Source organism: Leptinotarsa decemlineata, unplaced genomic scaffold (assembly GCF_025532065.1).
Source record: "Leptinotarsa decemlineata unplaced genomic scaffold, Ldec_3_MD MMD2_P_RNA_scaffold_7, whole genome shotgun sequence".
NCBI lineage: Eukaryota > Metazoa > Arthropoda > Insecta > Coleoptera > Chrysomelidae > Leptinotarsa > Leptinotarsa decemlineata.
In genome coordinates, this window is record NW_027412534.1 from 4,174,820 (window position 1) to 4,199,814 (window position 24,995).

Below are 24,995 nucleotides of genomic sequence, written 5' to 3' on the forward strand. Positions count from 1 at the left end.
GATAATTTGTCATTGTTTTACCTGTTTGTAGAGCTGTTATTTTTCCAAAATTTTGAAATGCAAAATTCACACATTACACTTATGTTTCCATAAGTTTTTGAAGCCAGAGGTTTCACTTATATCATTTTCAAAATGGCTTTGGATGTATGTTATTCAATATCGTTTGTTACAATAAATGTAACAAACGATATTTTATTTTTCAATAATTTATTCAAGAAGACAAATTAAATAATTATGAGAATCCATAAAATGAAAGACAATGGCAGAAATCCAAATGAAGGAAAAGTGTACATAATAGTTGTTCTACTTTCTTCAATAGCCCTTCTGCAGGCTTTCACTCTTCTACCCATACTGTCGATAAGTTTGCCGAAAACATGCTGAGGAACATTGTTTGTTCCAAAATAGCATTTCGAAGCTGTTCTAAGCTGTCCGGTGGATCATTTCTGGTATGCAACCTCTTCGAAATGTAACTCCAAACATGTTCTATTGGATTCCTGTCTGTTGAGTTTGGTGACCTATCCATTCTTTCAGTTCAATTCAATTGAATAATTGTTGTTATACACGCTGATTACTTCTAAAACACTTATTATGGAATTAAAAAAAAATAAAAAACATGTAACATATTAAAATATTAATGTCTCACAATTCAAATATTCGTCGATGGAGTAGAAACAGTGCTTTAATAGCGAGTGCTTAACTCTAGCCTTGAAACGGTTATAACTCAGACCGGTAATGTCTGTTGGCATTTTATTGTATAAATGTAAGTTGAGTGAATTTCGAGCTGATAGATCCAGTCTATAAAATTGAGGCCTCAGTTGTGCACCTCTTCGAGTGGGGTAATTATGAAAGTCAGCATTTGTAAGGTACTTAGTATTATTTTTGTGAATCTCTAAAATGTTATAAAGTATGAACATACATAGCAAGGGAAGAATTTTGAGTTTTTGAAATAGAGGATTGTTATTTTTGCATACGAAAGGCTTTAATTTCATGTGAAGACTGACCCCATAAAAGTATGCCATATGTTAGGTGGCTGTTAAAAAAAAAGTATGTCTGTAATACCATATTTTGACTAAGATACATTTTCAGCTGTTTTAGTAGGAACAGTTGTGTAGAAAGTTTTTTGCACAGACCAGTAACATGTGCTTCCCAATTTAACATGTCATCAATTTTAAACCCCAATAAATCTACATGTTGCTTCTTCATTAGTTGTCTATTTGATGATATAATTTTCTGTCTTATCCCTGTTTAGTTTGAGATGATATGAAGTAAACCAAGTTTCAGCATCATTATCTGTTCTAGAACAGATATGTTAAGCAATATTATCTCTCAAGTAATTTATCTCAGCGATATGAAAAAATCTCGGATAGATCTATCGCTAAGGTTTACACCAGATATAGTTTATTGCAGAGATAAATTTAAAAAAATAAATCTCTGGTCTGAACGTACATTAATAGTCTGGTTCTTCATAAAATTTTGGTCTAATGCCGGTAGGTATTTGTGTTTTCATTTTCTATATGCAGAGGTTACTAATCATTTATATTTTGGTTCATCAATATTTGTTTCTTCTTAATCAGTATTGTTTGTTATATATTTCTGGTCTACATTTCCATCAAATTCAGACTTCAGGTAAAGGGGTAACTTGTTCCATATTTTCAGTTTTCTATTAGTGCACTGAATGTGACCACTTTCCACCAATTATTATGAACTTGAGTTTTCTTCTCTATAACTTTATATCTAGATAGTTATGTTTTGAATTTTGTCGACAGAACTGATAGGAAAAGAATTTTATTACAATTTGTTGAATGTGTCTTCAAATTGCAAAGATCGCAAGTCTTTTTAAGGAAAACATGGTAAGTTTGCTGAATCGTAATATCGGTTACAAGGTAAAACACTGTCTTATAAATGGATTATGTGGGTCATACTGAAAAACAATTTCTTGAATGTATCAAAACATCGCAAGATACGTGATTCTCTTTCAGAAGAATAGATGTGAAATGTATTGCTGTTATTTTATATTTGTTAAGAAATATAACACTCAATCTTATAAAATGGAGAATGTTGGTCATACTAATAAAATTTCTTGATTGTGTCTAAAAATCGCAAGGTACATGATTCTCTTTTAGAAAAATAGATGTGAAATGAATTGCTATTATTTTATATATGTTATGAAATATAACACTCGATCTCATAAAATGGAATATGTTGGTTATACTGAAATATAACTACTTGAATGTGTCTAAAAACGCAAGATACATGATTCTCTTTCAGAAAAACAGATGTGAAATGGATTGCTATTATTTTATATATGTTATGAAATATAACACTCGATCTTAATTAAATGGAGAATGTTGGTCATACTGATACAATTTCTTGATTAAGTCTAAAAATCTCAAGATACATAATTCTCTTTCAGAAAAATAGATGTAAAATGGATTGCTATTATTTTATATATGTTATGAAATATGAAATTATATTGAAGACAACGATAAAAATAAAAACAACAATAAAAATTAATTGGCGCTCCGGGCGACTTTATCAATTCCAGTGTTGCATTTACTTTTTCAGCTGCAGGAAAACCTGGAAAAAACCTGTAACACCACATCATCCGAAGATTTTGATCTTCCAATGTCCTCTCTCTCATAAAACAAAATTTAGGGTGTCTCCAGAGACTCCAATAGATTCAATACATCGCCAGAACACTTCGTGACACAGCCATCGTCAAACTAAACCAGTCCGTTTCGTCTTTGACCAATGCGTAATAATGGCCAGATTCAACGCCAGAACCACAGTGAACAATGACTGCATGAATATTATGATAGTGGTCTGCTAGATTGAAATGTTCATCTATTTCGAGCCTTCCGAAGAGTTTCTTGCTTCCGTCAGAGGTTGAGTCTTGTTTTAAGATCTGAAATACAATTTCTTGGCTGTGTCTAAAAATCGCAAGATACATGATTCTCTTTCAGAAAAATAGATGTGAAATGTAGTGCTGTTATTTTATATTTGTTATGATATATAACACTCGATCTTATAAAGTGGAATATGTTGGTCATAGTGAAATATAATTTCTTGGCTGTGTCTAAAAATCGCAAGATACATGATTCTCTTTCAGAAAAACAGATGTGAAATGTAGTGCTGTTATTTTATATTTTTTATGATATATAACACTCGATCTTATAAAGTGGAATATGTTGGTCATAGTGAAATATAATTTCTTGGCTGTGTCTAAAAATTGCAAGATACATGATTCTCTTTCAGAAAAATAGATGTGAAATGGATTGCTGTTATTTTATATTTGTCTTGATATATAACACTCGATCTTATAAAATGGAATATGTTTGTCATACTGAAATACAATTTCTTGATTGTATCTAAAAATTGCAAGATACATGATACTCTTTCAGAAAAATTGATGTGAAATGGATTGCTGTTATTTTATATTTGTCTTGATATATAACACTCGATCTTATAAAATGGAATATGTTGGTCATACTGAAATACAATTTCTTGATTGTATCTAAAAATTGCAAGATACATGATTCTCTTTCAGAAAAATAGATGTGAAATGGATTGCTGTTATTTTATATTTCTTGATTTTGTCTAAAAATCTCAAGACACACGATTCTCTTTCAGAAAAGTAGATGTGAAATGGATTGCTGTTATTTTATATTTGTTTTGATATATAACACTCGATCTTATAAAATGAAATATGTTGGACATACTGAAATACATTTTTTTGAATGTACATGATTCCCTTTCAGAAAAATAGACGGGAAATGTATTGCTGTTATTTTATATTTGTTATGAAATATAACAATCGATCTTATAAAATGGAATATGTTGGTCATACTGAAATGCAATTTCTTGATTTTGTCTAAAAATCGCAAGACACACGATTCTCTTTCAGAAAAGTAGATGTGAAATGGATTGCTGTTATTTTATATTTGTTTTGATATATAACACTCGATCTTATAAAATGAAATATGTTGGTCATACTGAAATACAATTTCTTGATTGTATCTAAAAATTGCAAGATACATGATTCTCTTTCAGAAAAATAGATGTGAAATGGATTGCTGTTATTTTATATTTGTTATGAAATAAAACAGTCGATTTTATAAAATGGAATGTTGGTCATACTGAAATATAATTTCTTGCTTCTGAAAGAGAATCATGTATCGCAAGATACATGATTCTCTTTCAGAAGAACAGATGTGAAATGTATTGCTGTTATTTTATATTTGTTATCATATATAACACTCGATCTTATAAAATGGGATATGTTGGTCATACTGAAATACATTTTTTTGAATGTACATGATTCTCTTTCAGAAAAACAGATGTGAAATGTATTGCTGTTATTTTATATTTGTTATGAAATATAACACTCTACCTTATAAAATGGAATATGTTGGTCATAGTGAAATACAATTTCCTGATTGTTTATTTATTCATTTATTAATTTATTCATTTACGGGCAAGCCCATTTAAAGTATAGATTACAATGTTAAATTATAATTGAAATAAAATCAGATAAGGTACTGAATTACAAATTTCAACTGAGAATAGTTTAAAAGGAGTAAATTCAAAGTTTGAAAAGGGGTTAATTTTAGCGTATAAAACGACGAAAAACACTGAGCGACAATAAAACATATACCACCATAAACTATACACTAAAACATTAAAGCACAGTATTCCATAATAGAGTTTTAACTCTTTGTTGCACGCTAAAATTATAGAAAAATATCCCCCTGTTACATGAAAAAAGTAATATCTGTGTTTTACATTTTTTTATTTCAGAAACTACTCATAGGTATGAAAAAACACTTTGGAAATCTTTTAGCAAAATTTTTTCACAGAAAAAAGAGTTTTGATGTGGTACACCATATGTACCAACATGCAACTATGAATAAATTTACAAGTGGTAGTCATGGAAACAGTTTTTGGTTTTTGTAAGGCAAAGTGGTATTTTGCACACGGTGCACATCCATTCTGTACGAACTTGGTTTGCCTTGATACTGCATCGACCGCATCTTCTTGAGGTTATAACTGGCAAATGAGCTGATTGATTTTGATGAACCTGCAAATATACTGTGGGCTTTCTTCTAGAAATACGGGAGACTCTGTGCCACTTGCTATTTTTTTCTTTATGGTTGTGAGGGTATCACATACAAGATGTTCCACTATTTTCCTTCGGAAATTCTTCATAGTCAGTGATGGCAAAGCAAGACCTTTGTAGAGTACAAAGCTGTTGATGACACATGCATCTAAAAAATGGAAAAAAATCCTATGCCATCATTTTCGTGATTTCCTATCAATTTCATAGCACGATTTCATCATCGAATTTATCAACAGAATTCATATGGCAATTATAATTACTCAGGAGTATCGGACAAGGTAGAAAAGTGGTTGAACCATCGGTTTTTCTTCGTTTCACATTGGTAGTCAAATTGGGATCATGAAAATTTAATATGAGATGTACAGCCCTGTTAGTAGTTATCTTACCACTAGACTGGATACAGTCCATCCAGTTCTCTGAAGTCCATCGAGTTCTCTCAACCCTTAGGCGTAAAGGTGACATAGGTACGTGAAGAGTTGCCAAAAAGGCTTAAAGTTACCACTGAGAACAATGGAATGACGTAAGGTCTTGTATACTCTTGTTAGTTCTTGTAGAGAATATCAGCAATGACCGGAAGGGTGTTGTCGTCGACGTCGTCGACGAAGAAAAATGTCAAAAGGTTTTTAATATATTCTGAGGGTTGAGAGAGAGAGAAAATAATGGAATGACGCAACTTATTGACTTTGATTGTCAATGACCAGAATGGGTTGAAGAAGAAGTGTCAGAAGGGCCTTAATTTAGTAGGTAACCCCTTTGGGGTGTGCAGAGGGTGTTTTTTTTGTTAAAAAAGTGGTTGGATGGAGCCCAGCCGAGCCACGCCTCGCCTACATAATATTCTTTGTGACACATTTGGTAGTTTATTGGAAATTGTGACCTTTGGGGTCTTAATTTTTTTACATTGATAGTTAATTTTGGTTCATTTTATTGATAATGAACTATGAAAAGAGCTGTTTTTGAGGATTTAATTTGAATAAAAAAGTATGAAAATAAAAGACGTAACTCATTGACATTTTTAATGTAAATTCAAATATGGTTTTTATTTTACAATGATTAAAAAACTGACGTTTTTGTTTTTTCTTCATGACTTTCATACTAGTTTCTTTTGGAGAGTTTCAAATATTGCAGAATGAAATATTTGTTATGGATTCACTAGTTGTTAAATTGTAAATTTCAGTCAACGTCATTTCCATATCCTTACACGCCTTCAATAATGTATCCCCATATAAATCATTAAAATCCGTGAGGGTATATTCAGAAGACATTTTGCTGAAAAAAGAAAAAATGAATGAGAGACGTTAATTTAATATTTTATTTATTTTTCAAATATAAAAATTGATTATATTCAGATTAATTCTTCTGTTCCGCTATATTTTTATGTCTCTCCCTTTCTGCCAGCTTGGATTGGTTTTTAATTATTTTGTTTTTTTTTTAATTGGGGGAGTTCTAACTGTATCCCTGTTCAAATCAGGGATATAGGTAGAATAGTTATCGTTATCCCAATTTTCTTCAGTCTCTTGTTCCGCTAATTTCCGATGTCTTTTCCTTTCTGCCAGATTAAATTGGGTTTTAAATGTTTTGTTTTTTTTGATTGGGGGAGTTCTAACTATATCCCTCTTTTAATCAGGGATATAGGTAGAATAGTTATCGTTATCCCAATTTTCTTCAGTCTCTTGTTCCGCTAATCTCCGATGTTTTTCCCTTTCGGCCAGCTTAAATTGGTTTTTAATTTTTTTGCTTTTTTTGATTGGGGGAGTTCTAACTGTATCCCTGTTCAAATCAGGGATATAGGTAGAATAGTTATCGTTATCCCAATTTTCTTCAGTCCCTTGTTCCGCTAATCTCCGATGTCTTTCCCTTTCTGCCAGCTTAAATTGGTTTTTAATTGTTTTGCTTTTTTCGATTGGGGGAGTTCTAACTATATCCCTGTTTAAATCAGGGATATAGGTTGAGTAACTATCGTTATCCCAGTTTTCCTCGGTACTCATCTGTAAATAAAATAATATATTCATCTCTATGTGTCCATCATTTCTCTTTCAAAATGGATTCGTTCTCTGAGTGTCGCTCGATCATCACGTTTATGACATGAGGAGCATACATTATATGGTGTAATACTCGTGAATAAACGTTTACATGTAACACATTTGAATAATGAACGACCATTGAGATCTGGTGTTTGTTCCCTTGTATCAGAACTGCTACTTATTTTATTCTCTTGAATATTCATTCTGTAAAATCCATCCATCATTCACCTTTATGTTGAAAATATAACTTGCAGGTTAATTAAATGTAAAAATGAATACATGTGGATTAAATTTTGTAACCCCAAGGTAATGTATCTGTTGATATATAATTCACAATTCGTTCATCATCTGAAGGAGTTGGTGCAATTTTTCTTTGATTTATTGTGTAAACTTCATGTTTCTTACTACGAATCTGATTTTCTGATACTTCAAAATGTTCATTCTTGAATAGACAATCATAATAATTTTGAAACGTTATTTCTTGAAGAGAAGCTTTCGTTAAACCTTCATCTTGTTAATTGTTTTCCTCATCATCTTCATGCTTCCTTTTTATAGCATACATTTTTGATTTCAGACCTATAAACTCTTTCATAATTCTTCCATTATTTTCATCTTTCATCAAACCTAAAACTTTTTTATTTGCTAATGGAATTCCAAATTTGTTATCTACAGCATAGTCAGATGTATCAAATTTATGTACGTCTTCGTTGATATGTTTATCTGAAACATACATAAATAGGTTTATTCAATTTTATATTAACTCTTCTCATTTCAATTATTACTAAAACATTATCAAAAATGGTTAAACTGTGAAAATTTGGTTTTGAAATATAACTTTTTGCTCCATATCTACCCTTCCATTTAGTACATAACTTAATATCTTTATATTTACGACAGTTCTCGATCGTTTTTCCGAACACACAGTTATTCATTAGCTAAAAGAAGTTCTTTTCAAAATCATTTTTACTATTTTGTCTCAAAATCGTATTCAAATCAATATAAGTTTTCAACCACGGAATTTGCTTAAATTTCAAAATTTTATGAATCTTGCAGATTTTAAGTCCTAAACTAACTGCTTGTTTCAAATTTCTATAATGAATAACGTTATTTTTCTTGTCAAAAAGTTTCGTTAACAATTTTGGATGTTTTGATGTTGAAATGGGTGGAATCATTTTTTGAGGGCATAAAGGAAGATCTTTATGAACATTTTGAAGTTCTACAGAATAATCTAAGTCAACTTCTAATATATAACCTTCATCAGAATCATCAGGTGTGTTAAAGATGTCTTCAGAATAGAAATTAACATTATCTACCCACTTGAAATTACCAACAGGTAAATATTCTGATAAAGCTGTTCCATACAAGTTATTAACATCGTAGTACATGAGGTATGATACCTGTTAATTAGGATCATATTCGTTTTTCATATAAATATTATTAGCTTTACCGTATCTATTGCTACATCGTATGTTTTCAAACATACTTCTCGAAAGTTTTCAAAAACATCAACCAAAAGTAATACATCTGTTTTTAAATATAATTCCATGTATTGTTGTACATTTTGAATTTTGAAAGTGTTCCATACTTTAACAGCATGTTAATATTCATCTTCTATTACACTGCACATTGAAAAAACATTTTATTGGTGGTAATTTCTCAATTTTCATTTTATCCCAACTATCAAAATAATCATATGGAAAGATACCCTTTTTAGATAAAAGGTTGAATTCCTCTTGATTCTTACAAAAACTCTTCGTAGTTAATTTTTCAGAGTGAGCAAATATGAACTTGATTTATCTAGACTACTTACCATGAATCGAAACGAGTCTAAAAATCGATATGTAATACTCTTGTTAGTAATTTGTTTACTGAATGATATACAGTGTGTCCAAGATAAGGATCCTAAGCATGGGAATCTCAGTACCTGTTGGAGATACAGCTTAGGTTAAATTAGGAAAAAGTTGTGTTTTTCAAAGCTTATTTACATGCCGTTTAGAAACTTGAAGAATTTTCATGGCCTGCTGAGATATTTGGGAAAAACGAGAATTTGACAATATCAATTTTATTTTTTTCTGACTTTATTTGAAAAGATATCAAAAAACGAATAACACTTTTTCATTGGCACTTTCAAGGTACTACACGATGGTATTTTTAGTTTTTATATCCGTTTTCAAAAAACCATCATCAACTTTATTTTTTAAATAGCCCGAAAAAAAAGTACACCCTGTATCTGATTCCGTTTTTTATAACGAATTCAACGATGTAACACATGCCATTGTTTTCTTTTTAGTTTAAGGGAAAATTGCATTTTTTCTATTTTTAAAATGTATTTTTAAGTAGGTTAATAATGATTTTTTTAAAGTAATGAAAACAACAAAGAAATTAACGCATTTTTTATTTAATTCAAAGGAGGTGTTCAAACAGGTTTCCATTATTTTCCAAACATAAGTATGATCTTCCAACTGTAGAACTTGAAACATCACGTAACATCTCTGGTGTAATACTGTTAAATGCGACAGTTACACATTCTCGTAACTGCTGTTCAGTTCCAAAAGAATGTTGGTAAACCCGGTTTTTAACAAAACCCCATATGAAGAAGTCCAGAGGAGTTAAGTCAGGGGATCGCGCTGGCCAAGACACTTCACTAAAGGTTCCAATCCACCTTCCAGGAAATCGCTGCGAAAGATACTCTCGAACTTGTCTAGAATTATGTGCAGGAGCACCGTCTTGTTGAAACCAACAATTATCTAAACAGTCTTCTACATAGTTTTGCAATAAATGATGGTATCGTTCGGCGGTCAAAGAATTATAGTAAAAAAACGGACCTAGTATTTTAGTTCCTAAAATTGCACACCACATATTAAACCCAAAACGTTCTTGATGTCTTGATATTTTCTTAACACGCGGATTTTGCTGAGCCCAGTAATGCGTATTGCGGCGGTTGAAGATACCATTATTAGTGACCATACTTTCGTCGGACCATATTATTTTTGAAAGGAAATTATAATCTTTTTCACACGCGCGTGTATACCATTCGCAAAAATTTCGGCGCCGTTCGAAATCCGCTGGTTTAAGTCCTTGGCAAATCCTAAATTTATAGGGGTGATATCTATTTTTACGCAAAATAAATTGAGCTGTGGATTTGGCTACTCCTACATTATTTGCCTAGTTGATATTTCAGGGTTCTCAACAACTGCTTGTAAAACACTATTTTGGGTTTCTTCTGAAGATTCCTTTTTTCGAGATAAAACAGGCTTTTTAAATGAACCATATTCTTTTAAATTTCGAGCCAGCTCTAAGAAAATGGACTTACATGGCTGCTTTCTTTCTGGATATGTATTAAGATACATTGCTGCTGTATTTACAGTATTTTTGTGGCACAAAATGTAGCACGTTAGCATGTCAAATTTTTCTTCATGGCTATAATGCTCACCCGGCATATTCGACGATAATAACACAATATTATCTATTCAACAATGAACAATAATAACGACAACAGTAACAATAACTCTAAAAACAACAACTCGACAAACAGGCTAACAACAACGACAATTACTATTTTATCGTGTAATTAAATAATATTTGACAGGCTCGGTGACAGGTATTTACGTCAAAGCATTTGTTTGCAACGCCTACTTAAAGATTTTTTTAAAAATAGAAAAAATGTAATTTTCCTTTAAACCAAAAAGAAAACAATGGCATGTGATACATCGTTGAATTCGTAATAAAAAATGGAATCAGATACAGGGTGTACTTTTGTTTCGGGTCATATAAAAAAATTAAGTTGATGATGGTTTTTTGAAAACGAAACGTCGGATATAAAATCTAAAAATACCATCGTGTAGTACCTTAAAAGTGCCAATGAAAAAGTGTTATTCGTTTTTTGATATCTTTCCAAATGAAGTCAGAAAAAAATAAAATTGATATTGTCAAATTCTCGTTTTTCCCAAATATCTCAGCAGGCCATGAAAATTCTTCAAGTTTCTAAACGGCATGTAAATAAGCTTTAAAGAACACAACTTTTTCCTAATTTAACCTAAGCTGTATCTCCAACAGGTACTGAGATTCCCATGCTTAGGATCCTTATCTTGGACACACTGTATATCTCTCTTTATTCACTGGAAACAATTTGACAGCACCCGGCACCTCTTTCGCTAAAGTCTTAAACCTCCAGTGAGCGCGTGGTTGAGAAGGACGGGAGCAGTCGCGCGGATCACAATAGTGATCCAATCAAAATATAACGTATTTTCAACTCTTTGTCATGTGTTGTAACTTTAATGTTCGTTTTATCAACAATTTCATCCATCCTCATTGAAAAGTTATAATTTTGTGTTCATTTATTTTATTTATTTGCGGCAAATAACATATTTTAATAAACTTTGTAATTCTTCGAGGAACAATTCAAACTTGGTGAACATTGCTTCATGAATTCAAATCTTATGGTGGAAAACATGAATATATTACACTGAATAAATAAATCGGTGATTGTATAAAGGGAACATGTCCAACATAGACGATTTCGAGAAAATTGAAAAAAACGTTTTATCACACAAACGGTAAGTCCAACTCGAAAATGCACTAAGGAAGAAATGGAGGGATAAGCATCCCAAATACAATGAGGTATAACATAAAGAGCTGAGATGGAACATAAAAGTGACAGGTGATTTTTGAACAGCTGGATTTGTTTCCTTTATACGATAAATCGTATTATCATGCAAACATAATGCAAATAAAGGTAATAAAACAATGATGCAGAACATGGGAACATTTTTAATGTAAACTGTAGAACATCAAAACATATTTTAAATAACTTATACATTATTGTTACTCGGAATCGTACTCCAAGGCAGTAGTGGGCCAATTCTCAAATTGAGTGTAGAAGGGTTGATGTTCGTCAGGAATATACTTGACGATTTTTGCGATATCTTCTATTTTCTTTGTCTTAATCGGCACTTTTTGTGTGTAGGCTCGGTCAGTAGGTAACTGCGGTTTATTGGCAGTTTTTGCTAAGTTATATGTAGATGTTACGAACCCATCTATGAAATCGTTTGCAATGACGTAACCAGGTGTAGAACTTTTATAAATGAAGTGTTTGTACGTAGAAATGCTGAATTTCTGGCGATTTTCCCCTGCTCCCCTCTTCCTAGTAGTAGTTTCTGTACAAGATTTTTTAAAATATTTAGGCCACCAACTCTTGTAGTCTAGTATATCTTCGGTTTGAACTAATTTGACCACAAAATATGGTCGAGTTTTCTTTGCATTAGCGATGATAGAAATATATTCCATTGGTGTGAAAATTCGATCTCGGCGTCTCACTATTCTTTTAATTAGACCAAAATCCCTGTCACATGGCAGGAATGAATGGCCACGAACAGGAAAATATTGATGAATTTCGGTAAACTTTCCATGCATGGTGAGAGCTGATAACAATCTAATAATAGTATGATTGCGGTTCTGTCCGCCACAAGCATCACTAAAGATATGTAGTTCGGTAATCTGTTTTGGTATTGTATCTAGGTAATCTTTCAGAAAGCTTGCAACTTCGTTTGAACCCTTTTTGGCGGTACCTTCAAAGTATGTGTAAAATGTAGCATCATTGGTTTTTAAGTTGTGAACACCAAAAACATATTGCCAAAGTTTTCGAAGGTAGAACATATCGTTTACTGGAATATCAGGTAAAGGCAGATTCTGCATATAATCGAAAACAATCGCACCGATATGTTGGTTTTGGGCACACAAATCTCGGACATTTTCAATTTTTTTATAGAACTTTGAGGCACGTCTCTTATGTATTATTAGTTCTGCACTAGCCACACGCTTTGCGTTGTCGTTTAACACATGTGATTTTAGTTTCACTGCCAACTCTTCACATGTTGGACAGACATCTACTTGTGGTCTACCAAACCGATATCCAAAATTTTCGTTGAACTGCTTTAAGTAGTATTCATACTTAACGCGTTTTGCAAGATCTCCATTTTCCAAACAAAACATTTCATACATTTTTTTTACTGTTAAGGTCGATTCAAGGTATTTTAATGGTTTACTACCATAATGAGTTTCTTTCGTCGGAAATGCAGAAATATGAGTATGGATTTTACAGATAATAGCATCAGGTATAGCATTACCTCGATTACCATGACGACCACGTTTGTCAGTGGGTCTAGAGTGATTCGAAAGTAGTGTAGTCAGACGGAAAACTGCTTTACTTGATAAAGCATAAAGACTCAGAAATGCTTTTTTACATACTTCACGTCGCACGCTTCCGTTCAGAACATGATATTTGAAATTACCTCGACGATTCTGCTTTGGTTCCGGATATTTTGGCCTACGTCTTTCAATATCTTCAACATCCACAAGACTCATCAAAAAAGTGTCTTGTTCGTTTTTGGGCTTACCACAGTAAAGCGATTTGAAAATCGTTATCTTTTCATCGTGTGACAACATCTCCATACATTTTCTTTTACATCTGAAATTTAAATAAATTTAATATTACCAGAAAGGCTGATTGACTGATCAAATTTGAAAAACTTTCTTAAATCAATGGAATCCTTACCTACAGTCCGGCCCTGTTTGTTTTGCAGCTCTTTCGATTCCTTTTTGACTTGTGTACTTTTGCCCAAATAATCTTGCTTGAATCCGAACATTATTATTATACTTTTCACTGTTTCGAACACTTTTTTTTCGTTTACATTGTGGTTCTTCACTATCACTGTTGGAATATGACATAATCTCATCTATTTTATTACAAAATACTACGTAGTTTCACGTAAAACAACAAAATAATGTTACTTTAGTCAATACCTAATGCATACTAATAATAATTTAGAATGATTACTACTGGTTGCTGTCAAAAGTCCGCTTGCAACGCCCTCACATTGAGTGTATGAAGGGAACAAGTAGTGGATTTATTTCCTTTATACACTCAACCAAAATTTTGTGACGCTTTAATGTTCATATAGTAAATCGGATTTGTCTCCTTTATAGACTCAACGGTGCACTGACTAATTATCTGAAATATGTATATAACACTTCATTTTGACCAAAAAGTGGAGTTGTTTCGTTTATACAATAACCAATTCAAATGATGGGTATACAGGGCTTTTCATGATGAGCGTTAATTTGCCGTTTCTGGCAAACTATTCAACGGATCAACAGTGACGCGCCAAGTAACTTCGGCGCCGTCGTGCGAAATATTGATAAGCGCCTTTATCAAAATTACCCCCAATAGATAATCCCTTACAGATCGGGCGTAGTGTGCAGGACAGCCATCATTTTGCAGCCACATGCCTTGTCTCGTTGCGAGAGGAACATCTTCTAAAAGGCCATTCAACTCGTCCCTTAGTAATTCTAAATAGTGTTGACTATTAAACGCTCCAGGTATTTCAATGGGTCCTACTACTTGGCCATTAATGATTCCGCACCACAAATTAATTTTAAACTGGTATTGTGAGCGGTCTTCTCTAATGGCATGTGGATTAGCCAAGCTCCAGCAATGCAAGTTGTGCATATTCATGAAGTTGTCTTTTTTAAACGTACTCTCGTCAGTCCACAGAATCTTACTAAGAAAGTCAGGATCAGCCGCGTGTCTCACCAGCATTCTTTGACAGAACAAAACTCTTGGTGCATGATCTCGTGGCAGTAATGTTTGCACTCTTTGCAAGTGGTATGGATGGTACCTGTGCACTCGAAGAATGCGATGCACAACAGTTCTTGTAATTCCGATTTGTCTTTCAATCGCACGTACCGAAATATCTGGACTCTCTTCCACGCAAGCCAGAACCTCTTCTTCAACATCTGGACCAAGGATATTTCCTGCATCGCGATTCACCTGTCTTCCAGGAATTACTCCTTCCGTGTAGGATCGATGCACATTAATGAAGACCCGGTAATCCGGATATCTCTCCTCGTTTGGATACCGCTCTCGATACAACCGGGCTGCTGCATTTGCATTACCGCGACATTCGCCGTAAATAAAATGCATATTGCAGTAGAGTATAATAAGCCGGCATTATTAAAAATATCCAAATCACAAAACAGTTTCAAAATCCAGTTCAGAGCAGCGATCGTTAGTTCTTATCGATAACAGAAATACACGTGCGATACAATGAACAGCAAAAAACGAACTGACATGAATGATACAAAGAAGCGTGGACGCGGTAGCCGCGGGGAAGGGGAGGGGGCCTTGGAAGGAAACCTGTTTGGACTCGTTTCTTTTGTTATTTTTTGAGACATCATTTTTTATTTTGTGGATGTTTTTCACCCAGTGCTAATGTTTTGTGATAATTGATATTGCCATTTATTCTTGGATTCTTAATACCTTTTTTCTTCTAGCTTCAATATTTTCTTGGAGGTCTGAGAGAAAGTTAACTATTACACCATTTTGGAATCTCCATTAAATGCGCCAACTTTCTGAAATACTTTTCAGCCAAGCACAGTAAATCTTTTTTCACTGTGATAGGTCAAAGTTGACCAAAAAATTATTTCATTTCAAAATTTGTTTTATTTTATTTTTTTTTCAGTTATTTCCAATGTTCGCAAGCTTTTGGTATTACTGTCGTGTGCGGATATTATTTAGCTATACAAAATAGTTTTTTTTTGCTGTGGATAAGTCATGTTTTTATGACGTAACATTGAAAATACTAAACCGAGTCTCCGATTTTCGAAAAAAAGAAAATTTCCGATATCTCGAAAACGAAAACACTTTTACCTAAACTTTTTTCCTGTTATGAGCTAGTCATGACCTCAGGGTTTATCGTCAAGAACCGGGACACCCTGTATAATATCATATTATGATTCATTATCACTTTATCAACAAATTCATATACTATTTCCCTATACCTATCTATTACCGTTTAGAAGATATAAATTAATTTCGATATTTTTTTTACCAAACATGAACTTTTATAAATGCTGATAATCTTAAACTCTCTTGCACTAAATTTGAAATGGAGTGGAGTGATACTATGATGATCTTCACTCAGAGTCATTTGCCTCATACAGGGTCTTCAAAAAATGCAGATACTTTGATCTCATGAAAAAATGAGTGGAACTCAATTTTTTCAAATGGAATACCCTGTAAATTTCAACATTTTTGAGCTCTACATCCAATTTTAGATCAACTTTGTTCTGATAATACTATTTCTATTTTGAACCGTTTTCGAGATAAACTGTTTCTAAATCAGCTTGTCTTGCAGTGCCCTTCGGTCCTGGAATATGGGTGATAACATTATGTGAACGAGTACGCACCGCAGTGTTCAGTTTATGTTTTCCCCATTTTGTTTTCCTATTTTTTCCAAAATAAAAATGTCTTGGTATAGATTCGCTCAGAAATTGATCATCATTTTGCATACTTGCAGGGTCAGCTTCTTGGTCGGACTCAGAATTGTGGTCACTAAATTCCACATGATCGATTTCACCATCAGATTCGCTCTCGAAGTGATCAGAGTCCGGAGCCTCCTCAAACCATTGCAATAGCAAATCATTACTATGGGGGTCCATATCCCCTACTCTCACACTTTTTGCCATCTGCTGAAGTTGAAAAATAAATTATTGTCATGGAAAGAACAAGAAAATCACAATTCATTACTCACCTGAGATCGTCACGTAAGTACTCGCGCGGATGAAATGACTATCGTAACCAGATAAATTATGAAAGACAACAGGTATCATATTGTCATCTTGATAGTTAATGTTGCAAGGTGTAGAATGTGAAGGACCACGATATTCGCTTGAGGTATGCCGGTGGTCTTTAACCTTGAGCTGACCTTGTATAAATAGTTTTTCACAAATATGACAGGTAGTACTGAGTCAAACTCATGTTGTTGTTGAGCTGTTAGAGGTGTCATTGGAATCACATTGGAAAATATTGGATTCAATTCAAAAGCTAGCTGTTGCAAACGATTAACGAACCAGTTGGTACAATCTTTACCAGCATATAATTCAAATTTTAATTTAGAATTGTCGAAAGTGCATAATAAATAAAAGGCAACAGTACACAGAATATGTTTTTGAATTTTTTAAATTTTTTCACTACTTTTTATATCTTCATATTTTTCTAATATGCTTTCAATGTCCGCGTATAATACAAATGGAACGGGTTCTTTGTTTTAAAAATCTTTAAAGGATATGCATTTTTTTTCAGTTGGTAGAGTTATTTCAGTTTTATTCATTTTTCTACAGGTGAATATATGATTATTTAGAACTTCTCGTGAGTAAAAATTATTAAGACATTTAGTACAATAAAATTTTGTGTTAGTTATATCACCACTTTTTCCATTTAACAATCGTGATATGTCTTTTATAAGAGCAAAATGATAAATTGGTTCGAAATTATTTACATTTTCCTCTTCATCTTATGAATCAACATCATGTTCAGTCTGAAGTATTAATAAATTAATTGTTAATAAAAATTCTAATTCACTTAAACGGACAGGTATGATTTCCTTTTTTTTTAATACCGAACAAGTTTATTGACATATTATTCATTTTTTCAAATTTTGTAATGTCTTTAATTTTAATTGGAAATTCAATACCATAATATTTTAAAATATTTGAAAAATGTGGATATGATGATTTTTTAAGGTACGTTTATACTAGAGATTTATATCATTATAAATATCTCAGGTATCGAGAAATAAATTTCCTTGCAAGTTTTCACTACGACATAAGTGTCACGCGATAAAATACCTGATAGTTGAGAGGAAATTCTGATATAAATTGATGTTCTGTTTAGACACATAGAGAATTAAGATCTCTCGACACTTTTTCTGTCCGTCTACCGTCTAGTTTCAGTTGAAATGTGGCTTGTAGTAAACGTCAGGTTGCTGCAATAATAATTTTATTATTGGACGATAAAAAAGAAGGAAAAAGAAAGTGTGGGTGAAGAACTGGTTATTGAGAAGAAGTACTGCAGGGGCTTACACTCAGTTAATTAATGAGCTAAAAGTTGAAGATTCACTACAATTACAAAATTTCGCGAGAATGTCAACAGATATCGATAATTTAATAAATTTTGTGGGGCCATTGATCCAAAAAATGACACCAAAATGAGAGAAGCAATTTCAGTTAATGAAAGGGTGCTTGTCACCTTAAGATATTTAGCCACAGGTATGAAAGTTTTATTTTTCTGTGATAGCAGAGGTAAAAAAACAATAAATTTTAGGTGACAGCTACATTAGTTTGAGCTATCTATTTCGCATATCAAAGTCTGCAATATCGGGTATAGTTTATGAAGTGTGTCAAGGCCATTGCTATTGGCTTAACCCTTTGTGGAAGGAATTATTTTTTTTTTCGAATTATTCCGAAATTGAATAATCTTAAGGGTAAGGAAAAAAAAGAAAACTGATTAATTTTTGTTATATTTTGAATATTTTTGGAAAAAAGGTGGTTACCCTATGGAACCACTAGGCCACAAACAAATTGTTAAATAACGTGAAATGGAATGAAACAGTTACTCCCTTCAGAAAGACATAAACCTACATTACATGCAGTACAGGGCCAACTTGTGCGATGAGGTACCGCTTTGGTACTGCAATGTGAACAACGTACTTTAGTTCCATGCTTAGGCATATGAGCAGCTTTATCAGTTCTTATTTCTATAGGAACTCGTACTTTGAACTTGTTGCTGGTACTTGGCTTATCCGTGCTTCTTCTCCCTAATTGCAGCATTTTTGGGTCAGCTCCAATCAAACCAGTGGCCACTACAATTTTGAAATCTTTCAAAGATAATCCGGCACCAGTTGTTTGATTTTTGAAGAGCAAGAAAGAGTTTACTACTGTTAGGTCGACAAAATGAAAAAAAATTCTGAGCCACCACTTTTTTGATTTTCTGTCCAATTCGTAACAGGATTTTAACATATCGGACTTATCTACGAATCCCATATATCTACTGTAATCTTTCACTAATTTTTCACACTTCACTTCTGTGGTCGTTCCATCTTTTTGTTTCCTTTTTACAGTTTCTACATCTTCAGAACTATGAAAGTTACTTAGAAAAAGTATGGGCTTTTGATCCATCCATTGCATAGCTAGCATGCCATCTTTACTCATTCTTCAATTTGAATCACCTCTATTCATTTTTTTCTTCGTTTTGAGATCACCCGGAATACCTTTTCTGTCTTTTCTAGCTGTTCCACTGTCAAAGTCACGTTGTAATTCTACAGAATTAAAATAATTATCAAAATAAACTTTATAATTTTTCCGACCAAATCTCTTTTGAGGTCTTTTATAACTCTCGATCCAAGATTCTGCTCCCTCAAATCATTGATTTTCCCAGTGTAGATTTGAAATTGGCAGACGTAGCCTGACTGTTCAGCACGTACCCATACTTTGTACCCCCTCTTTATGGGTTTCATGGGCATATACTGACGCAAACTACTCCGTCCCTTGAACCTAATCATTGATTCATCTATGGATTGTTGCCTACTAGGATGAAGCGAACTTTTGTAGGTTGCTGACAGGCTATCAAGCAATGGTCTCCTTTTGTACAACTTATTATATTTTTCGTGACCTGGTTTGAATTCTAATGAAATATCATTTACATAAAGATGACTAAGCATCCATCCAAACCTGTCGCGTGACATACATGCAGAAATGAACTGATCTCTGAGTTCAATTCTGCATGACAAAAATCTCTATAGCTAGGTATTTTTTTCACACCCATCAAAAGATTCATGCCCAAAAACATTTCATTTCTTCAATTGTTGTTGAAGTGTTGTTTTTATTGTGCTTTTGTACTGCGTATAAATTTGTTTGGAAAACAAGAGTATTGAACAAATTTTCACTGAACAAATGCAAAAAAAATCCAACGGAGTCTCCAAACAATCAGGGACAGTTGTTCCGACGATTTCTTCAAAAGGAAGGGGAGATGTGGCATTATTTGGGTTTGTGGTCCAATTCACTTAATTTCGACCAACGAAGGATATGAGGGGTAAATTATCTTCACTGTCAAAGTCATCATTTTCATCACGAATATCTTCTTGGCCATCAAAAATATCGTCCTGATCTTCTAAAATATGATCTACTTCATCTGAATCGAGTACCATGTCCATCTCAATATCTACAGACTCTGAAACATCAGATCCCTCCGATGGAATATCCTCCAGCAAATTTTAAGCATGATCACTAGTTATTCCACTCAAATCTAAATTTCTATTCATCTTGAAAACCTGCAAAAAATAATCATCATCACCCATCTATCGGCGTAGTGGCACCAAACGGAACCACCAATCAAAATACCAAATATAACTCAGTTATTCACATATTTTACAACAATGCATTAGGCAACACAAAGAAGTACTTTTTTATGAACAAATCAAAATATTACATACCTTATAACATCAGACAGTTTGCATAATTCGCATTGAAAAACGTTACACTGGCACATCAGCAAACGCGCCAAATATCTGTTGTTGGCCGTTTTCACACTAGCCGACACGACCCCGACCCGACACCGACCCGACACCTACCCGATTTGATGCCGACCTGATAAAATCGGATGTGCTTTCACATCAGACAGACAGTCGGTGGCAGTAATTCGACGTAGCAGCTCTGTGTTTTATAAACGTGAAAAAATGGCTGACAGACGTTTGTATTTGTTATATTTGTTGCATTTAAGATCTAAGAGGCGGAAATACATGAGGAAGTATTGGGTCCACCCGATCATTAAAGTTCGGTATGTAGAAGGCGCATTCTACACTCTATTTGAGAAATTAGCTTCGGAGGAAAAAAAGTTTTTTAATTTTTTCCGAATGAGTAATGCTACATTTGATTACTTAGTTACGAACTTGCGTGATTCTATCAAGAAAGAAGACACCAAATTCCGAATGGCAATACCACCTGAAGAAATGTTGTCAGTAACATTAAGGTAAGTGGATTGTAAATATTAGTTCAACATCTTATTTGATGAAAACTTAATTTATGCTTTCAGATTACAAAAATTCCCAAAAAAAGTTACCTATACTTATTACATTGCTACAATGGTACTGTATTTCTTAATCTATGGTAATATCAATATTTGAGTATCAGCTTAGGTTTAAGGCCAAGCAGAACTTCCCATTTCATCATTTCGGAGGTAGACGGAATTACCAGATGAAACAAAGTCGTGGGTGCTTGGATAGTTAAAAGTGGAAAGAGCAGCTGAGCTTGGACGTGATCGTTTGTCTTTTATAGATTTAATAGCCCCCAGAAATTCCATATGAAGATCAAGTAATTCAGATTCGTTAAAGTCACGTATGTATGGCTTAAACGAGAGCAGCATTAACTCGTGATCAGTAGGTACATGTGCAGGCTTTTTAATTTCAGATAGAATTTCTTGCTCAATGAAGTCAGGTTCCCGTCTTTTCAAGTTTTTTCCAGGAGGTCTATTTACTTTCTTCTTTTGGTTAATAGATACGTTAGCACATATTACTTGTGAATCATTTGGAAGAATCGCATGATCATTTACCTCGGTTTCTGAGGGAGATAGAGGTTGAATTTGTGTATCACTTTCATCTTCTGGTTGCACAGCCTGAGTCAAGTTGTTTATGGTGTCATCTTTTTGGATTGATTTCAGTAGGTATTGCAAGTGTTCGGCGTACATATAACTCTTTTTTGCAGCTTGTCCACTTTTTGTTTTTTGAGAACGTATGAAAGCATCCCTTATGTTTTCCCATTTCTTCATTATGACATCGCCTGAAACAAGAATCATTTTGTAGTGTTATGCTTATCAAACAACTGTTTTGTTTTTCAAGCTGCGGGTAACAACTAGTTCTGTAATAATTTACCGTATTTATACCTGTATTATAGTTACATTTATTGTTACAGGTATCTGGCATCAGGAAACACATTGACAGATTTGCATTACACATTTAGGATTGGCATTTCTACATTAAGCAATATAATTAATATTGTATGCAGTAAAATATGGGACATATTTTGTGGCGAATACCTAAAAGAAATGAAACGGCAAGACTGGGAAGAAGTCGCAGACGAGTTTAAAAGAAAAGCAAATTTTCCAATGTGCCTAGGCGCGATAGACGGCAAGCACATTCGGATACAAAATTTTCCTCATGCTGGATCAGTGCATTTTAACTATAAAAAGTTTTATTCCATAGTACTGTTAGCTATTGTAGATGCTAACTACAAGTTTGTCTATGTTGATATCGGTGCATATGGTAAGGATTGTGACTCTTCCATTCTACAATGTACAGAATTTTGGAGAAAGTTAAGTCTTGGAGAACTAGACATTCCTCCGTCGAAGGGTCTTCCCCCAAAAGATATAAAAGTGCCACATGTTTTTCTTGGTGACAGTGCGTTTGCTATTCACGAACACATCTTGAAGGAGTTTTCAAGTAATAATATGAGTGTTAAGCAACGTGTTTTCAATTACAGACTACACCGAGCTCGCAGGTATGTTGAGTGTGCATTTGGCATCCTCAGCAACAAATGGAGGATCTTCCATAGACCTTTAAATGTTTCTAAACAGTTTTCCAAAAATATTGTCAAAGCTTGTGTGGTTTTACACAATATAGTTCGGTCGAGAGACGTGGGAGGACATGATGACGAAATGATAGTTCCAGGAACTCAATTCCAAAACCTAACCAGGAAGACGAAGGAAACAGGAAAAACCGGGAGAGGTGTTCGCACAACTTTTGCCAACTATTTTGTGAGTGATGAAGGCAAGTTACCTTGGCAGTTATCAAAAATCTAAGGCTATTATGAACTAATAGGATTCTTAACCAACAATGTACATAATGTACTAAACTAAAAAGGTACATTAAAAATTGTACGTACTTACCGACTTTTTTCTTTTCTTCCGTATTTAATGTGTCATATCCATCTTCTAGGTATTCAAATATTTCCTTCCAGCTCCTTTGACGAAGAATTTTATTTTTGTTTCCCTCATCACTTTTATCCCATAAACAAGGCTTTGATTCGACTAATTCAATCAGAGTTACTATGTCATACTTAAATACACTCATTTTAAAAACACTTCAGAACGAAGAACGAACAAACAACTAACAACCGGTGGCTAAATTATCGGGCCGATAGTAGTGGGGCAGGTGGTGCCCGCCGACATGGCGGCACCGATACCGACCCGACGCCGACATTTCGTCTAGTCTGAAAGCGCTCCCTTGTATTAAATGCTATGTTTACTCCAGTGTTGTCGGGCCGATGTCGGGCCGATATCGTGTCGGTGGTGTGTCGGCTAGTGTGAAAACGGCCGTTAACTAATTCTGAATCTCCACTTCAATTCCGCAAAATGTTCAGTCGATGAAATATACGATGTAAATAAACATCGCTTTGCGCCAGGTGGTTCCAGCGCTCGATCACTCCGCCGGTAGTGATAAATTTATAAAATGGTGGTCCCAAAGTGGAACCACTGAGCCACAAAGGGTTAAAGGATTATTTAAAGGTAAGTGATTTTAAATTAAAGAAACCTTTTTTAAACTAAATGGACTCTACATTAATTGCTTACTAGAATCAATTATTATTGATGTAATATACTAGAGATCAGTATACTCATTTGGCAAAGTATACACAGAGCTCTGACTTGAATTGGATGGAGGATTGTAGTCAAAAGTTGATGTAGTGGAAGTCGATGGGGTATTTCAAAATTGTACCAAGGAACTCATTTCGTCATCCTCCTCTGCAATTTCCAAAGCGAGTTTCTGAATCTCTCTCTTTAATTTTCTTTTCAAAAAATTGTGACGCAATGCCCTAAGTTCACCACCAATAAACGAACCGAAGGTATCATACTCATCATTTGAAAGTGCGCTTCGTGCTTTCGCCAGTAATTCCTCATTATCGTTTATTATTTTCGCTTTCTTTTTCATCGGCTTACTGGTTTCTTGGGTTATTTCTTAGATGGAGTCAGACGTGCTTTCTTCATTTATATTCTCCAAAGATGCTGAGAGAGCTTTTTTCCATTCATCACATTGTTCCTAAAAATAGAAATGGGAGTTTGCATTATAATAATTAAATTAACCCTAAAAAGAGTTTTCTTTTAATGCTATTCTATTTTATATTACAGATGCCAACAACAATGAAGGTTAAAAATAAGTTATGATTTTGACAAAAAATGGAATTTTCCACACTGTAGAGGTGCATTAGACGGTAAACACGTCACCATACAAGCGGCTCCAAATTCAGGAAATTATTTTTTTAATTACAAATGGTTTCACAGCGTGGTACTTTTGACATTGGTAGACGCCAATTACAAATTTTTACTTGTCGATATTGGATGCAATGGACGTATTTCCGATGGGGGCGTTTTTGCCGCTACTGCTATGCCTGGTATAATCCAGCGAAGTGGTATAAATCTATCAAAGAAACCATTGCCTGGACGACGACTAGCGGTACTCCACATAGTCGTCGCAGATGACGCTTTTCCACTTCAAGAATATATCATGAAACCTTATAGTACAACAAATATACCAGGCTCCGCAAGAATTTATAACTATAGATTTTCAAGGGCACGCCGAATGGTGGAAACCTTGGATGCAGCCTTTGCAAAGCTGACCCCTTTCTGAACGCGTCCAGACTCTGCAGGTCTTTTTGGAGGGGTTGGCTTCCTGGCGGAAGACTTTCCCTTTTGCTGTACTTTCGGATACGCCGGGCAGCCACGGTAATTAACGGTGTGGGTCCCCTTACAATTGTTACATTTCGGAGGGTCAGTCATAACCTTTTTGCTGGCACTGGTTAGATGCCTGCCGGCGCACTTCACACAGATGGGGACTGCTAAGCAGTTGCGTTGGCAGTGGCCGAAACGTTAGCATCGGTGGCACTGACCCACCGAAACTTTTGGATGTTGTGGTTCAACCTGGACCTTCATGCTCAGGAAGTCTTTAACCTCGAAGATGTGCTTCTGGTCCCTGCTC

General features: G+C 34.1%; 1 protein-coding gene across 1 annotated transcript; it reads right to left on the reverse strand.

The window, feature by feature from the left end:
- Positions 1 to 21,032: 21,032 nt before the first annotated feature.
- On the reverse strand, positions 21,033 to 23,354 carry LOC141480320 (uncharacterized). The gene is made up of 2 exons (XM_074170231.1): positions 22,913 to 23,354; positions 21,033 to 21,807 (listed from the first exon to the last, which is right to left on the reverse strand). The coding sequence occupies exons 1-2, from the start codon at positions 23,094 to 23,096 to the stop codon at positions 21,170 to 21,172; spliced, it is 822 nt and encodes a 273-aa protein (XP_074026332.1). The 5' UTR covers positions 23,097 to 23,354; the 3' UTR covers positions 21,033 to 21,169.
- Between the last annotated feature and the right edge of the window lie 1,641 nt (positions 23,355 to 24,995).

Excerpts from the sequence above, each read along its gene's own strand:
- LOC141480320 (XM_074170231.1), bottom strand. The coding sequence starts at position 23,096 with ATGAGTGTATTTAAGTATGACATAGTAACTCTGATTGAATTAGTCGAA. Across the intron at positions 21,808-22,912 it reads GGAAGAAAAGAAAAAAGTCG|GCGATGTCATAATGAAGAAA; the intron begins GTAAGTACGTAC and ends TTCTTGTTTCAG.